Raw genomic sequence first — 18213 nt, forward strand, 5'->3', positions numbered from 1 at the left:
CAGGCAGGGCACAGAGTGTGCTGTCCTCTTTGCAACAGAACAAAGAATACGTGTGCCGTGGCCACGACTACGAGAGGCTGGAGGCCTTCCAGCAGAGGATGCTCAGCGAGTTCCCACAGGCCGTTGCCATGCAGCACCCCAACCACCCTGACGACGCCATCCTGCAGTGCGATGCCCAGTGTATCTTTTCACACTTGGTGGGGGGAGGATGGCTGGGGACCTTCAAGGTGAGGCCCACCCCGTCAGCTGCCCCTCTGCCATGTCATTGGCCTTATAGACTAGGTTACCCATAAGTCCTGAACCAGCGCATGTCCTCATCACTAAGCCCACAATTAGGAGGGCACTTGTGCCTCACAAAGGAGACCCTGGCACTTTCTTAGCTGTGGGGGCCTAGTCATCAGTGTCTCAGAGGAACCTTTATCCCTCAGGCTGACTCTGCCCATCCCCACCCTCCTCTATGAAGGGCCTTCCTAGATAATCAGGAGCAGTCACTGTACAGGGTGAGTTGGGGTCCAACCACCAGGACCATGCCCTGCTGTACTCCCCAAATATTTGTCATCTGTTACTATCCTAAATATTTGTCAGGAGGACAGAGGCAGGGCTCCAGGGATGGCGCCGAGGGAGTGGGGGAAGAAATGGGGAGTGCCTGTGGTCTTGGTGGCACATGGAAGTCTGAATGCAAACAGTGGCCCCTCCTGCCCCTCACACAGCTTCCTTAGAGACCTCATGACAGTTGCCATGACTGTGGCAAGCTTGTTCAAGGGGAAGCAGGGGGCAGATGGACTCCCATATGTTATCTCTCCACAAAGTCTCCCAAACGATATTTCATTAAAATGTTGTTTTAGCCCATACCATCGGCCCACAGACCGAAAGGTTGCGGGTTTGATTCCTGGTCAAGGGCACGTACCTGGGGTACAGGTCTGATCCCCGGGCCTGTTGGAGCACGTTTGGGAGGCAACCAATCTTTGTGTCTCTCTCACATTGGTGTTTCTCTCTCTCTCCTCTCTCTCTCTCTCTCTCTCTCTCTCTCTGTCCCTCCTTTCCTCCCTTTTCACTCTCTCTAAAAATGTCCTCGGGTGAAGATTAACAATAAAAAAGTTGTTTTACAGTCAGTAGTTTACCTACAGTGGGCCCAACTTTCTCATTCCTGTGTGGTGGGCACCTGCATTCCCCTGAACCCTCCTCCTTCTGAACTAAAGGGGCGCAGGAGAACACCTGGCCTTGACAGCTCAGCCTGCCTGAGTGCTCAGCGGGCGCAGGGCAGGGCAGCAGACCGGGAAACTTAGCCTAACTGTGCTTGGGTCTGACCCACCCCTTGAGTGCAGCTGCCTCCACCAGTGGGGAACAGAGGCTCTGATGCTCCTCTCTCCTTGGCAAGTCTGGATTTCCCCTTCACTTCCTGCTCAGACTTGCAGATCTATGCCGTGACGCCCATTCCAGATTATGTGGATGTCCTGCAGATGGACAGGGTCCCGGATCGCGTCAAGAGCTTCTACCGCGTCAATAATGTGAGGAAGTTTCGGTACGACAGGCCTTTTCACAAAGGCCCCAAGGACAAGGAGAATGAATTCAAGGTGAACAAATCTAAGAAAGCTGGGCAATGTTCATAGTGACCAGGGCAAGCCCCCTTTCTCGGGAACTTGTCATTGCGTCATCCTCGGGCAGGCAGGTGTGGCAAAAGTCACCTAATGGCCTGTACCTACTTGTACTCTCCCTGCAGAGCCTATGGATCGAGCGCACCACGCTGACCCTGACCCATAGCTTGCCCGGCATCTCTCGGTGGTTTGAAGTGGAGAGGAGGGAACTGGTGAGCCATGTTGCAGATGGAGCTGATCTTCACGGGAGGGAGGGAGGGAGAGCTTTGGTCACCTGTCTGGCATAGGCTCCCACGGGCCAATCCTGTGCTGGGGGCTTTGTACCCCTTCTCTCATTTAGTCCTCACAACACTCTGAGGCAGCAGGTACTTTCAGTCTCCCAGTGTACAGATGAGGAAGCTATTCTCTGAGGTTCAGGAAACCAGAGCTCTTCACTCTTTGCTGCACGTCTTAGTGCCTACAGATCAGCAGAGAGAATTAGAAAGAGCCCAGGGAGTCAAGTCCACAGGGAGAAGGGCAGGGAAGCAGCTTCCCAGGACTCTGATGAGGGAGGGGTTGTCACTGTGCCTGTGATGACACTGTGTACTGTGTGCCTCAGGTGGAGGTGAGCCCTCTGGAGAATGCCATCCAAGTTGTAGAGAACAAGAACCAGGAGCTGCGGGCCCTGATTGGCCAGTACCAACACAAGCAGGTGCACGGCAACATCAACCTGCTCAGCATGTGCCTGAATGGCGTCATCGATGCTGCAGTCAATGGAGGCATCGCACGCTACCAAGAAGTGAGTGGTGCCTACACGGCCTCCAGCTTCCTAGGGCAGCCTTCCCAACTCACCCTCTCCCACCTATGCCTCAGCTGACTGAGGATGATCCTGGAATGAGACTTTAAGCTCCCCACTTTTCCTATTTCTGTGGTATAGCTCTGGGAGGGTTCTTTGTTTTTATTCTTCGAACTCTGCCTGATGGGTGATCCTTCTGATTATGGAAACATGTTAAGTCGCCCCCAAGAAAAGTCCTGGAGCCTAGCCCTTCACAAGAAGTGAGTTGGACTCAGCTGGTGTGGCTCAGTTGTTGAGCATTGTCCCATGCACTAAGAAGTCACCAGTTCAATTCCTGGTCAGGGCACATGCCTGGGTTGTGGGCTCGATCCTTAGTAGGGTCCTTGCAAGAGGCAGCCGATCAATGTTTCTCTCTCATCGATATTTCTATCTCTCTCTCCCTCTCCGCTCCTCTTTCTCTAAAATTAATTTTAAAAACATATTAAAAAAAAGAAGTGAGTTGGGGGCTGGCTAAGATACTAGCCCCATACCCTGGCCACCATCAGCCCTCCTTAGACACAAAAAATACACCTGTGATTGCAGGAGATTCAAGCAGGCCACTAGAGGTACATTGGCATGTGTACCTGTGAGGAGGCAGCCCGGCGGCTGCCTTTCAGGTGCACCTTCAGACTCAAGCTAGCTGGGCCCTAAGTAGTAGTCTTGGGAAGAGTCTTCCTGACTTGGCCTCTATTTCACAGGCCTTCTTTGATAAAGATTACATCACCAAGCATCCAGGAGATGCTGAGAAGATCACCCAGCTCAAGGAGCTCATGCAGGAACAGGTATGTCTTACAGGGCTTAGAGGCCAGTGGCCAGGAGGGAAAGGCTAGGCTACAGTTCTCAAGGCTGCTCCCTCACTAACAGGAACATGGTATATCACCTAATAGGTCCATATCCTTGGAGTCGGGCTGGCAGTTCATGAGAAGTTTGTGCACCCAGAAATGCGCCCTCTACATAAGAAGTTGATTGATCAGTTCCAGATGATGCGGGCCAGTCTCTACCATGTAAGCTGATCCCAGCCTTGCCCCTGCTGCAGTAGAACCAGGTGTCTGAACTACCTTCAGACCTGTGCAACAAGCAAAAGGAAGGGGGGGGGGGGTTAAGGGAAAGCTGTCTTCATTGCAGAGGTGGGTATTCTATCCATGGGAAGAAAGCCCAGGAGTCGTTCATTCACTCCCTAAAAAGAAGTCAGATTTAAGGGCAAAGAACATTTTTTCAGGTTACTGTGCCAGTGAAGAGAGGTTTTCATATGAGGAGGAAAAGAGCTAAAATATATGGCCCACATGTAGAGATCTCTTTGGAGATATTTTTCATCCTAAGAGCCTGAAGAGGTAAGACACAGTCTAAGCCTGCCCACTCTCCCCATCTCTCTCCTCTCTCCTTCCCCATCTTCATCCTCCCTTATCTCTTGGTGTCTCTCTTGCTCCCTTCTTCCTTCTCTCTCTCTCTCCCATTCCCTCTTCCCTCTCTTTCCCCTTCCCCTCGAGCTCCCTTCCTCCAACTTGTCTGTTGACTCAGGCTCACATCTGAGAAAGCCTGGGGTGGAGAATACTTTCATACTGGCTGTTGTTAGAGAGATCAGGCAGATTCTGGGGCTGGCTCAGGACCTAGACTCTGACTCAGTACCAGAAGGTCTTCCTAACTCTGGCCTGGCTCTTAGGCCTCCATGGCAGGGTTTGGCCCAAGAACTCATGCTCACAAACAGAAACAGGGCTTTATTCCGGGACTGTTTTTCCCTTCAGGGGTCTCACAGAGAATGCTGGCTGTCAGAAAATAGTTTTCGCATTGTCTTCAACCCCTGTTCATATACCCTCACCCCATTTTCAACCATGGGGATAACTCCAAGTGTTTTCTAGAAAAGCTTTCCTGCTAAACAAGCTGACTGCCAAATCTCAAGGGGTATGAGCCCAATTACCTTCTCCTCTCTTCTCATTACCCAGGACCACTAGGTAGAAATGGCAAGGAGGCAAGAGACGTAGAGCTCGTCGTTACTGGGCAAGGCCATTGTGAACAAGAAATTCCCCTTCAGGGATCACCACTGGCCAAAGAGGCCCAGGGTGGGGGGCGGGACCACTCAGACTCAGTGAGCCTGACCTGTTGGAGTTGATTTGCCTTGTTCTTGGAGGCTGGAGGTTCCAGTCTCATTTCAGTCCCTGCAGGTCTCAGTTTGTCCTGCACATGTGTAGAGAGCATAGAATGTAAAAAAGAAGTTTGTCTATAGTTTGAGAAGTGGGCACATTTTCCAGAGAAGAAGAGCCCATAGAGCCTGACATTTCTTTCTGTAATGATTCTCCCTTGGTTTTTCAAGGTGAGAAATGCTGAAAAAAAGTATTTTACGTTTCCCCCTTAAAATTTGGATGTCCATTTAATAAAGAACTTGGGGTAGTGTCACTGAATCTGATGGGTATTCCATTACCTCTCATCCCACTGTATCTCCTGCTGACTTGGTGCTGGTCTTCACTGTGTGCAAACTTCTCCATCACAGCAGATGACTCAGGCAAGCTAGATCCTGGCCATGGGGGTTTCTCTGCCATGCAGGCTTCAGGTCACTGCAGCAGAAAGTACAAAGTGCTCACCTATGTTCATCAAGGTCTAGGGCACACAAGGAGGTGTCCCCTCCAGCGGCAGTACATTTCAGCCTTCTGCATGCTTTGGAAGAAGGGGGTGAAAACCTGCTGCTTCTTCAGGCCAAGCTCAGAAACATCCCCAGTGGACTTAAGAAGGACTTGAGAAAACGTGGTCAGTTGTGCTTTTTGTTGACTCAGTCACAAATAGGGACACAAACCAGTGTGCTGTCACCCAGGAGGATTTGGGATCAAAAGTTTCTAAGATGTCTACATCTTTAATAAGAATTTAATTATGCCAAAATAGAACTGCTCTGTTTTTTCAATTACTTACATCAGGATTTGCCCTGTCTCCCCATAAACTGTGTCACAGACAACTTAACCCAGGTCACTAAGAGCTGGGCCATTTAGCAATCCAATAAAACCCAACCCCAGTGCTTATGTAAGAGGCGCCCACTGACTGACAGCTGATAATCAGCTCTTCCTTGCTTGCTTCCCAGTTCCTGTTCTACTTAACTCTGCAGTGAGGAAGCCTGTTAACACCCTCCTATGAACTCAGACCAGCTTCAGCCTGGTCCAGATGTGTTATCTCAGTGGGGTCACCTAGAGATAGATCCTCCACTATGGTTAGGAGGATGTTTTAGTTAGGAAGCGGTCCTTGTTCAGAAGAACCCAGCAGTTCTGGTTCAGCTCACAGTATGTGATTCTTTTCTTTTACATTTCTACCACAAGCCTGCTCTTTCAGCCCTTAATAACTTATTTGTTGTTTACTCTTTAATGAAGGAGCACTCATTTCTCAACAGGAGTTTCCGGGTTTAGACAAGCTAAGTCCTGCGTGTTCAGGTACCAGCACTCCGCGGGGCAACGTCCTAACATCCCATAGCCCCATGAGCCCTGAGAGCATCAAGATGACCCACCGGCACAGGTAAGGCCTTAGGGCTGGGCAGTGTCACCTCCACAGAAGTCTGAATATCAAAGGTCTGGACAAGGAAGTCCAAAACAGTGCTTGTGTGCTCACTCATGTGCCCTCTTACCCATGTACACAAGGACCATGCTTTGAACCCAGTTGTCCTGGGTGGCAGAGGAGTATACATGGTATTGTGGGAACCTAGAGGAGGGGAGAGGGGACATTTGGGGCGAGTCTTGAAGAATAAATAGAAGTTTGAAGGCAGAACAGATTCGGATTAGGGGTGATGGAGCAAGATCCAGGCAAAGTAGCTGACATGTGCATTCACTCCAGTGTGTGAACAAGCCAGCCAGGTCAGCACTGCAAGTTGAGCCAAGTGGCTGCAACACAGGGTTCCAAGCCTGGAGGGGCAGGACCAACTCTGAATGGTTCATTCAAGCCTTTAGACTTGATCCCAAAGGTGAATGAGGATCACCAAATGGTATTTAAGAAAAGAACAACATCATGATGGGGACATCGAGGTGAGGCTGTTCTATGAGTTCAGGAGTCCTGGTCCTGCCAAAGCCTCCAGGGCAGGAAGTCCAGGCCAGGGGATAAGCCCCTCACTTAGGTTTGTTTTCCAGTGTGAGCAGCAAGTCAGAACAGAGTGGGCACTCAGCTGGTGAGAAAGAATGAATGAATGAGGAGCTGCCTCATATTGGTAGAGGAGGGCTGTTAGCAAGCTGTGGACACATATGAAAGGAAGCCCAGAGATGGTTCACAGTGGCTAGTTTGATAACTTCCCCATACCAGGAAGACACCCTGACCAAGGAGCAGATCCCAGCAGAGGATGGTTACTGGCTCAAATTAACATCCAAGGGAGACCTCAGATCTGTGACCTGATTAGTGGATCTCTTTCATTCCTTCTGAGAACCTGCTGAGGTCATCAGACTGAGTGGCCAAACCATTCCACTCTAGGTAGAGGCTATGCCAGCCTACCATTAGTCCTCCCAGAACAGGGTCCCTGAGCAGCAGCATGGGGTTCAGGACTGCTCCAGGCCTCAGATGGGTATGAGCATTAGCTATGGAACCTTCCAAACCAGTGGTGGCTGAGGCTGGGGATGACTTTTATATACCCTTTTCTACTGTCCCCCCACCACATAGTAAAGTTTCTTAGCTGCAGGTCTGACTCCTCTCTATTTCCTACTCTTGTTCACAGCCCCATGAACTTGATGGGCACAGGTCGCCATTCATCATCCTCTCTCTCCTCACACGCATCTAGTGAAGCAGGAAACATGATTATGTTGGGTGACAGCTCCGTGGGTGAGGCTCCTGAGGACCTGCACCACCACATGCAGGTACCAGAGTTGCTCAAGGGGACTGCCTTTCCACCTCACCATCCATGTTGCAGTTCCCAGGCCTTATTTCCTAAGAATGAAATCCAGTTTCAGTCCTGGCTGCTTTTACAGGTCCCATGGGAAGGATCCTCTGCCAGATTCCTCCTGCCTGGCAGTCCTGATGGCTAAGTCCTGCTTCCTCCATGGCCACCATCACTAGAATTCACCCAACAGCACTGCTCCATGGGTGGTGTGGGTGACCCTTAGTGCCAGCCATCAACCTGGCCTTCATCAGGGCCCAGGGTACAGCATCAGACACCAGGTTGGGGCACCTCATGGCATGAAGAAGTCAAGGGTAGGCCAGTCCTACAATCCTGGCCATTCAGACCTCTATCCTGCTGATTTTTCTCCCTTTGCAGCTCGCGTATCCCAATCCCAGGTACCAGGGCTCAGTCACCAACGTCTCTGTTCTGTCTTCATCCCAAGCAAGCCCTTCTTCCTCCAGCCTGAGTTCCACTCACTCAGCACCATCCCAGATGATTACCTCTGCCCCTTCCAGTGCCCGAGGTAAGGATGGCAAGGTGCTGCTTGCAGAAGGGAGATGAAAGGGCCTCATGAGCCCCACTTGTCCTCTCCTCTGTGGCTATGTCTCTGAGAACATGCTTACCTGTGCTTTGAGCACTAAGGACTCGGGGTCTCTAGCTCCAGACCACTTTCTGGCAGGCATCAGACCCCTCTCTGAGCAGTGGCTGCAGCTCAGCTGCCACCAAGGTAGCTAGCCCACTGCCTCTTCACCTTAGTAAGAGGACCTTCACCTAGGAGAAGCTCGATTCTTTCTTGAAAACATTGAAATGTTTTCAAGAGTAAAGATCAAAGTTAAGGCAAAAGTGAGGCTTGAAGAAGCAAGCATCATGACAGAGTATGAAAATTAAATTTGAAGGCTAAAATTAACTGTGGAAAATGTTATATTCTAAACAGTAAGAGCAACCCAAAAGAATTGGTCAGTTGGGAAAGGCTTAATCAGGAGAGGTGGCTCTATAAAAATCTATTTACTTTTCCAAATTTTGGTTGACTTCTTATTCAAAGTGATAAATACCGTTCTATGAAAGTCCGTATCTTTTTCACATTCTGATCTTAGTTCCCACAGTGAAATTTGATTCTCTGTCTTTTTAAAAAATATGTTTCTATTTATTTTTTTAGAGAAAGAGGAAGGGAGAGAGAGATAGAAACATCGATGTGAGAGAGATACATTGATTGGCTGCTTCCTGCATACCCCCTATGGGGGATCAAGTCTGCAACTCGGCCATGTGCCCTGCACAGGAGTGGAACTGGGACCTCTCAGAGTCCATGGGACAACGTTCAATCCATTGAGCCATATTGGCTGGGCTCTCTGTCCTTTTTGATAGAAACGTTTACAGTGGAATGGAAATTAGCTGTGGTAACTAAGCTCTAGTGTGACCCAGAGTTGGCTATCCAGGATAAACAGGGTCAGAGCTTGCCTGCTAGTCACTGGCTCTTGTTTCCAGGCTTCAGAGGGATGAAGTCTCTTTGTTCTTCTCATTATTATGAAGACAAAGATGAACAGCACCAATTTGTGACATGGAGGGTCCTTAAGGAAAAAAAGTCTCATCAAAGCACACCAACCTCTAATACCCACAGTAGGAGTGATGGAGAGAACAGGGGCAAAGTGATAGAGAGATGCAGGAGCCCACTAGGAGAAGCCTGGGGATAAGGTTGCAACAGGCACAGTTATAGACACACCTGAAGCACCTGGCCCCAACCCCTCATTTCTATGGGAGAAACAGGGCCCGTGAGAGGGCCTTCAGGCCATACAACCGGTCCATAGCCAAACTAAATTTGAAGTATGAGTCTTTACGCTCACTTATTCTCAGTCTGATGCCCGGTCCACTCTTGTGGTTGCCTTCCTAACTTGGACTGGCACTCAGAAAAAGGGAGCAGCATTCAGAAGCAGGCATTACTAGCATTAGAGAAGACAAATGAACTGTCAGTTGTGTAAATCGGCAGCTCCCCCTGGTGGTCAAAGACTGATCAGAACTAGGAAACAGGTTGTGCTTGATCCTCCTTGAATAACTCAGTCATGCTGGGATTTAGCCTCCCTGGAGCTTACCAGAACTCAATAGTTCTAAAGTCCTGTGACTAAAAGGCCTTTGTGTCCGTTTAAAAGCAGTTTAAATGTTTTTGTGAAAAGTAGCCGTAACTCTTTCCTACCATGGGATTGGCTGCCCAGAGCAGAAGGTAGTGGGAGGGAAGTGAGATGCAGAGTTGGGAAATTTAGTGATAGCACAGAGTACCCCTTTGTTATAGCATTAGAGGGGCCTCCAGGACATGGACACAAATCTTCAGCAGTGTCCTGGGACCTGTCAGCTGCTGTCTCTCTATCCTAGGATATTGAGGGTGCAGGTGTAGGGCTGGCCTGGTGATCCAGTCTGTGAGCTCTGTGAGGCAGAGTACCGTGTACCAGCTGCATGTTGCATGCAGCAGTAGTAGGTGTGAGTTTGGTGTAACTAAGCTGGTGTAAAGGGCTGTGATTGATCCTGTTGTCTGTTTCTATGCATGCCCCATGGAGGGAGCCCCTTCAGAGCTATGGCTGGAAGGGCTTGGAAGTTACTTGCTGGGAAGGCACTATAGAAATCAGTGGGATTAGGAGCCTTTCTCCTGTTTTTTTAGTAAGCCATCTTCTTGAGGTTGCCTCAGAGCACAAGTTCTAAAACAAAACATTGAAATCAGTAAAAAAAAAAAAAAAAAAAAAAAAAAAAAAGGTCACCAAATAGTAGCAATCCAGGGCTAGCTTTTCAAAACACCATACTTTACTCATTCCCTTGTCAGTGTGTGTGTGTGTGTGTTTTATTTTTTTTAATCCTCACTCGAGGACATTTTCCCATTTTTTTGTTCAGATAGAGTGGAAAGGAGAGAGGAAGAGAGAGAGAGAAACATCGACGTGAAAAGGACACATCGAGTGGCTGCCTCCCACATGACCCAACCAGGGCCGGGGACAAACTGCAACCGAGGTATGTGCTCTTAGTGGGAACCGAACCCAGGTCTCTCTGGACCGCAGGCCACTGAGCCAAACCGGCCAGGGCAAGGATATATTTTTTCTTAATCCTCACCCAAGGATATTTTTTATTTATCTTCAGACAGAGTGGAAGGGAGAGAGAGAGAAACATCAACATGAGAGGGATACATCAACTGGTTGCCTCCTGCACGACTCCAACCAGGGCCGGGGATGAACCGCAACCAAGGTATGTGCCCTTGGCTGGAATCAAACCCGAGACTCATTGGCCTGTGGGCCAATGCTCTAACTGCTGAGCCAAACCGGCCAGGGCTCAATGAAGGATATTTTTTTTTTATCCTCACCCGAGGAAGTTTTTCCATTTTTTTGTACAGATAGAGTGGGAGGGAGAGAGAGGAAGGGAGAGAGAGAGAGAAACATCGATGTGAAGGGACACATCGAGTGGCTGCCATCCGCACGACCAACCAGGGCCGGGGACAAACTGCAACCGAAGTAAGTGCCCTTAGCGGGAACCGAACCCGGGTCTCTCCGGACCGCAGGTCGACACTCTAACCGCTGAGCCAAACTGGCCAGGGCTCAATGAAGGATATTTTTAAGACTAGGTCTTAAAGCCAGCCCTGGGATTCTACAAACAGGATTGCTCAGACCCTCTGTGGAAGTTTACTTAAGTAATAATGATGTTACTGGCTTCTATTATACTGACTTCTTCAGGTTATTTAGGCCTCATCTTCTTGGACTACAAGGAGTACGAGAGGAATTTCTTAAGGACTGCTGGGGCAAGCTGGCTGCAGAACTTTTCTGGTTGTGCCCTAACAACCCCTGCACTGCACACACAGGCCTAAGAGACCCTGGGTTTCAGGGACACAGAGCCTCCAGGTTTACCTCTCAGATGGAGCCCATGGGCTGGTCTCAACTCTCCAGCACCACAGAAAGAGGTTTCAACCACCGGAGCCAGCAAGAGGCTTCCAGTGGACAAGAAAGGGGCACTGGGTCTAGGTGATCATCCTGTGAGGGGTCCAGATGACCTCCTAGTTTCTTGTGGACATGCTGGCATCTGGCTCAATGAGTGGTGCACATTTTGGGGAACTTCCAAGTTATCTGTTCCCAAGGGAAGCCATAAGATTATTCTCATAGTTCTGTGGAAGGTCCCCTCAAAGACCATGGCTTGACAGGACTATAGCTATGGCACGCATTGATGGGTACTGGGCTGCACCACATCTGATGTGGTCTGGCCTTCATAACAGCCCCTCAGGCCAGAGGGGGTTACACAGAGGCCTCACAAGAGCATGAACCAAGTTAATTCAAGAGCCTGGGTTAAAGCCCCACAACTCTCAGACTAACCCCAGGGCTTCATGTTCACTGAAAAGCAAATCTCAGAGTAAGAAACCCTGGAGAGCCCCCTGGCCCTGTGTCCCCAGCCAGTCTAGTTCAAGGGCTACAGGAGAATGACCAGGAAGTCAGAGTCAGGTGCTAGGGGCCTGGAATCTGGGAGGAAAGGGTCTCTGGGAAAAGATAGTAGGCTAGCTAAGAACAGGGCCCGTGGTGTCTGGAGAAGGTAAGTGTGTGGAGACAGTGTGTCAAGTAAGAGCTGTGCTGCTGTTATCCAAGTGTCTGTCTCTGTGTGACGGCTCCATTGTAAGCTGGCCTGTGCCCATGTCTTGGCCCTAAGAGGGCCCAGCATTCAGGCCACACCCATCTCCCAAGAGTGCTGGGTGCAGAGGCCCTCTAGGGACCCAGCTCCAGTCTTCAACTCTCCTTACAATCTGCCTCTGAGCATGATGAGGGGGAGTCTGTCAGTGGGTCTACATCACCCTAATATATCTGCCTCCCCTGTACTGGGATGCGAGGTGCAGCCCCAGTGCCATCTAACCACCAGGCTGCTTCATTCCTCTGGTGCTTGCTGAGCTCACCCTCACCCAGCTGCAAGGGGACACCAACCCTGGTTCCCTGACCCCAGGGGTGCTTGCCCGCTGGGCTCTCCATCTGTGGCTTGTCATCTGTGCGTGATTGTTCTCACTTGGTTACAGGCTCTCCCTCTCTGCCAGATAAGTACCGCCATGCCCGGGAAATGATGTTGCTGCTGCCCACACACCGGGACCGTCCAAGCAGTGCCATGTATCCAGCAGCCATTCTGGAGAATGGACAGGTAGCAGACCCAGCCGACTGACTGCTCTCTATTGGCTTGGGCTTCGCTTATCGCACTTGCTAGGCTTTCTGCATTGTCCTGTGCCTCCCTCATTCTGCTGCAAGACCCTCAGAAGGCTGTCAGGCTCCTGGATGGAGACTGCGGTGAATCTGAGGACCAGCAATCCGGATGGAGTGCAGTGTGGGTGGAAGGGCGGCAGGGTTGGAGCTACCATCGCTTGTGTGGCTGGCTGTCTTTCTGGCCAGCCTCCTGAATCTCCTCACCCTAAACAGTCTGGCAAAGAAAACTGGTTTCTGTTTCAAACAGATAGTGGTAGACATGGGTCTGGAGGGTGGCCTTAAACCCTGTGTGTGAAAGGCATTCTCATTAGGGCAAACTCTGCTTCTTTCATCCATCCATTCACCTAAAGCCCCTCACTACCTGCTGGGAAAACTCTCTACATCATTTGCACAGCATTCCAAATACCCTACATGGAATCCTTGAACAGATGCTACAGGGATTAGCCCCTTCCCCTATCCAGACTGCATTGTTTTTCTCTGAGTCCCTGAAAGTCACCTCCAAACAACTGTTCCCTAGTCCCAGAGTGCCAGGACTTTCTCAATGGTACCTCCCTGTGCCTGACCAACCCTGCTAGGAATAGGTCTGCTTGGCAGCTGCCCATCAAAACAGTGGGTCCTGTCTGTGACTCTAGGCTTGAGTGCTGCACTTTCTCTACCCTCAGTGCTAACGTGGGTCTGTGTGGGAGATCTCCAGGAGGCTAAAATTGCCAGCACTCAGGGTGGAAGGGGTCCCTAAATCCTTTCTGCCAGTGTGTCTCCCTGGCAGGACAGATGGATACAGTTGGATACCCTCCAGTGCCTATGTCCTTCTTCTTGGCCATGCACAGACAGCCTGGAGCCCAGCCAGACACTGGAGGGTGGTGCCTCGGTGTTGCACATGGCAGCACTCAGAGCCAGACACACTGGCAACTTTCCTGTGGCTGCCTGAAATTCTCAACAGATCTCAAGCATAAGCCATGCCACCATTCTAATTTCCCCCATCTGGGTTTAGAATGTCCTAGCTCCTGTGGCCCACAACACTGCCCCCCAAGGTATAACTGGTTTTTTTCACCCTTTTCGATGTTTGTTTCTTTCCCTCAGCTGCCAAATTTCCAGCCAGCCCTGTTCCAGCAAGTGGTTGGAGCCTGCAAACCCTGCAGTGATCCTAATCTGTCTGTGGCTGAAAAAGGTATTGTTCCCTTTCCCAGGTGGCCTCCCCCCATGTGTGTCCCTATCCAGAGCATTTGAATCTTGTCCCTGAGCACCAGCTGGCCAAGGCTGAGCTACACTCCAACATCCAGGCTTGTCTTTCTGTCCAAAGTCCTAACCAATTCCTGTGCTCACTATCCAACCCATGTCTGCTTGATGCTAAAATTTGGATCCTGTTAGTTTGTATCTCTCCCTCCCCAGTGCCCAACTCAGAGAGGCCCCAGCTACCACCTGCCCTGATCCCACCTTTATGGAAACTCAGGCTGCCGTGTGTAAACAGGGAACCACTCCCCTAGGTGTCTCCAAACCAGACCCAGAATTTAGCAAGCCCTGGAGCCCCTTTGATCCCTCTCAACTTGGGCCTTCAGGGACTTCTCCTTGTTGCTCAGAACAGACCTGTGGCCAAGCAAGCCCAAGAAGATTGGGAAAGACAGGCCAAAGCAGAGTGAATTTCCCAGATAGTCTCGTCCAAGAAAAGCCTGGGGTACCCAGAGGGAGTCCAGTCCTCTTGTAGCCACTCTGGCCGGTAGCTGCTGTGTTCATCTTACACGTTGCCGGCCCATTAGCTATCCATGAGACCAGAAAATCCCTAGAACAGAGGCTGCTTAGATAGGGGACTTCTATCCTGTGTCCTGCTCTGGCAAGCTGATGGAAGAATCAGGCTTGGACCTACATGACCCTGACCCAAAGCCCCAGACATGGAGATCTGAGTTAGTTCTAATATAGAGGGGATTCTGTTAAGCCTGCTAAGGCTATCTGGGGACTCTTCTAAGTCTGCCTGCCATACAGAACCTGGGCCCCTGTCAGCCCATCTCCCTGTAGGTTCCCCTCACCTCCTCACCAAGTGATGTCTGCTGTGCATACTGTCATTGTTGCTCCCCTGCTCATTTCAGGGGGCATGCCTGTGTCCTCTAAGTACAACAGAACTGGTCCACGACCTCGGTGCTTAGTAGGCATCAGCACCGGGTGCTGAACCACAAAGGGCATAAAAATTCTGGCTGAAGATACCTCCTAGCCTTAAGGATGCACAACCCCAAACATGCAGCTAACCTGGACCCTGCACCTGCACCCCAAATCAGAGTGCCTCTTTGGCCTCAAGGACCAGAATCCACAGTGGCTTTTCCACATCTCAAAACTAGCCAAGAACACAGATGGACTCAGAGATCAGGCGGCCAGACCAGGACCCTATGCCAACTGGATACAGAAGAGCTTCAGGCCTCGGACCATGCTGCAGCAAGAAGCTGAACACCCCATCCCCAGTTGTTGGAAGGAAAGCAGGTTGTCTCAAAAAAGAGGCTGAGCCTAGATCAAGCATGTCCATGCCACAAGGCCAGCACTTGCCTTGAGGGAACACATAGGCCAAAGGAACAACTTCCTAAGTCACTACCTGGATCCTCCAGGGCAGGAACTATACAAACTTGTCACCATCCTCTTGTCACCAGGACACTGAGTCCCATGAGTACTCCACTTCTCATTTGCAGATGTCTTTCTTTGCCAGGCAATGACTCCCAGACCAAGCAAGCCTCAGGGCTATGGGCTGTGCACTGGGGGGCCTCAGGCCAGTGCTGGACTACTGTTAGCATGTGGGGAGAAAGAAGTGGCCAGGACACAGTGGGGATTGTCCCTCTTCTTCTAGAAGTCACTCCATCTTAGATTTTCCACTAGCCCCAGTGCATTCATGCTGCATGGCAGAGGTCCACTGCCTCACTGCTCACCAACATCAGCCTACAGGGCAAGCTTGATCATTTCTGGTTCATGTGGGGTGGCTTAGAGGGCCCCTTTGTAAACTACTGCAACCTTGCCAGCTTTCTTCCCCCCATAGCCTTCCTGACTGCAGCTGAGCCCTTGTGGGTGAACTTTTGCAACCTCACAATTCTTCCAGGGCCTAGAAGTACATGTGAAATTTTGGGCTTTTAGAACCCCTCTGGGGAAGTTGCCCAAACCCACCTCCAAGGTTCTTCTTCTCTTGGATTCAGTGGCTTTTTATTTGAGGGGAGAGAGTACTTCAGTGCTGAGGACCAGGAAGGTCATGCTGCCTGCGTGAGGATGGACCTGTCCTGTTCTTGGGGTGGCTCAGGCTCTAGGAGGCCTTCTGGTAGAATCCACTTAATGCTCATCAGACTCAGAATTCTTTCTTCCCTTCAGGCCATAGCTGAGTGCCTACCCATTCTATCACTGCCATGCCCTGCCTCTGGCCACCAGCCATCAACCATCCCATGAGACTGAGCAACCTTCCTTAGAACTGAAGCTATTTAGATAGTGGAATTCTACCCTGTGTTTTGTTGCAAGCGCACACCAGGTCCTGACCAATGAGGAGGAGAGGATGGATATCACCACTTATCCCTGGACCACATGGGGCCCAACCCCTCCTGGCCACATCCTCCTTGAAGGCTGGACTCCAGCTCCTTCCCTTCCAGAGCCTCTGGGGACCCATTAGACCCTGACATTCCCCACTTAGTACCTGGAGCAGGAAGAACCCAAACCCTGGTCTCCGCAGGCTCACTTTCACTACAACTGCCTCAGAACAAAGCCAGTGAATAGACCCCTGGATTTTGAGTTTCCGCCTTGCTGCAGACAGCCCAACAGGGAGATAGTGCTTGCCTGGCTCCGTCAGAGAAAGGGTATATTTCTTCATGGTGGTATTTGTTCTCCAGGAGGAGTTGGCCAACAGGATTCACGTCTCCTGCTGCTCCTGCAGAGTGGCAGCCTCGGACCCCAACGCCCAGCCATTCCTTCTCTCCCCTCCCCTCCAGCGAAGCCACTCACCCTAGCTGTGGTTGAGGGGCCAGCATTCTGGCACTGGACTCCTTTCTTAGCATAGGTGGACACTTTGTGTTTTCCCTTAGTCCAAGGCCCACTTCACTTTGCATCTATAGCATGTGGGTGCCAGGAACTGGGCCTCTGCATGCCTCAGAGCATCCATGGGTTCCACAGCCAGAGCTCCTCTCGGGAAGCAGCAGGTGCGGCTGGACCTGGGCCGTGACTCTTGGGCCTTATACTCTTCCCTCCTGTGGGAACAGTGAATACCAGTCCTTACCTAGAAAACACCCTGTGCATCCCACACCCCACCAGTGGGCACAGAAGCAACAAGAATGGGCAAAGCTTGTATGTTACCACAGGACCTTTGTGAGGCCAGTTTGGGGGCTAGCTCCTGCCCCCTCCCTGGTCAGACACCAGCTCTAGAAGGAACAGTCGCTGCCTTCCACCCATCTTGCTCCCTGCTTTCCCCTTTGGCCAAGGCAATAAGAGAGCCCTGACTCTTGATTTTGTGAGAAGCTCTGTGGCTTATGCTCTCTGTATTTTCTCAGTCTTGTTGGCCTGTTCCACGCTCCTCTTCTCACCTTTTCTGTTCTCTCTTCTCCTCCTGGCAAATCCCGGAGGCTGCAGCTATTCACTGCTTACTGCACTTGCTCTCATCTTGCCTCATCCTGAGTACTCTTCAGACATCAGTTCACTCTGTTGCCATCTTAAGCAGCTTCTGTCCCTGGCCACTCCCTCCTAAGGGCCATAGTGTCTTGCTTGGCCAGTGTTTTTTGCCCCAGGGGCTGCCATGCCACTCCCACCTGTGCTGGGTACATAGTGCACACCTGGAGAAGCCATACACTGTAGGATGGGCTTCTCCCACAGGGTGGCTCAAGAAGTAACTTCCCTTCATGCCATGTGTTTCCACCCTTCAGCGGTGCCAGCAGCCCCCAGCAGCTGGAGCTTGGATAGCGGAGCCCGAGAGGCCCAGCCCTTCCTGTCTGCCCACATGGGGCGCATCCTGGCCCCCCCAGTGCCTCCCCGAAGCCTGCTGCATGGTAAGAAGACCTCCAGCGGGTCCCCAGATAGTCCCTGGTCTCCAGCTCTGCTCAGGGGCAAGGGCAGCAGCCTTCCAGGCTAAGAAGACTGGCCATTCTCTGAGCTGACTCAGCCAAGGAAAAACCATCCCTGCCATAGGAAGGATCCTGCTGGGCTTTGGGGTCCGTGAGGTTTCCAAGTACAGCAGGTGAGCTCAGTGAGGCCCTCCCAACCAGGGCAGCTGAAGACAACGGAACTGTCATCACCCAGCAGTGGGTTGGAGACCTGCCGCTGCCTGCAGTCTATTGTTCCACGGGCCCTGACACACTCGACCGTCTTGACCTCCTGTGTAACATGAATGTCTTTTACTCCAGCAGCCTGTATTTTGGAGAACTTCGGTGAAAGAGCTTTTTCTGTGGTCTTCAATGCTGAGGGGTTCCCAGGATACTCTTCCCACATCTGCCCAGTTGGCCCAGTAAAATGTGCTGGTGTGCAGCCCAAGGGGGGGCCCCAGCTGAGGCTGTGGTTCTGTTCACTTTGCAGGTCATTACTCCCTACACTTTGACACCTTCCACCACCCACTGGGTGACACACCCCCGGCCCTCCCTGCCCGGACCCTGCGCAAGGTAATGTACTGAAGCAACAACCCCACCAGACTACAAGATGAGTTATCTCATCTGCTATACAACCCCTAGGGTCTACAAAATGAATCTGAGCTCTCTCCTTCCCCATTGTCCTGGAGATCCCAGCCTGGCAGAAGCTAGGGGTGGCCAGAGCCACACTTGGGATGCAGATGACTAATATATCCTGCAA

At 51.2% G+C, this 18213-nt stretch overlaps 1 protein-coding gene across 1 annotated transcript in view; it reads left to right on the plus strand.

Moving 5' to 3' along the window:
- DOCK3 (dedicator of cytokinesis 3) overlaps positions 1-18213 on the plus strand; it is a 247386-nt gene that overhangs the window by 227777 nt on the left and 1396 nt on the right. The window contains exons 40-52 of the mRNA XM_036267098.1: positions 39-180; positions 1408-1574; positions 1721-1807; positions 2194-2373; positions 3108-3191; positions 3297-3413; positions 5777-5898; positions 7079-7217; positions 7616-7763; positions 12255-12373; positions 13513-13600; positions 17298-17420; positions 17944-18026. Of these exons, the coding sequence (XP_036122991.1) occupies positions 39-180; positions 1408-1574; positions 1721-1807; positions 2194-2373; positions 3108-3191; positions 3297-3413; positions 5777-5898; positions 7079-7217; positions 7616-7763; positions 12255-12373; positions 13513-13600; positions 17298-17420; positions 17944-18026 (1599 nt within the window). The remainder of the gene's footprint in view (positions 1-38; positions 181-1407; positions 1575-1720; positions 1808-2193; positions 2374-3107; positions 3192-3296; positions 3414-5776; positions 5899-7078; positions 7218-7615; positions 7764-12254; positions 12374-13512; positions 13601-17297; positions 17421-17943; positions 18027-18213) is intronic.

The sequence above is a fragment of the Molossus molossus genome, unplaced genomic scaffold, assembly GCF_014108415.1.
Source record: "Molossus molossus isolate mMolMol1 unplaced genomic scaffold, mMolMol1.p scaffold_m16_p_18, whole genome shotgun sequence".
Lineage (NCBI taxonomy): Eukaryota > Metazoa > Chordata > Mammalia > Chiroptera > Molossidae > Molossus > Molossus molossus.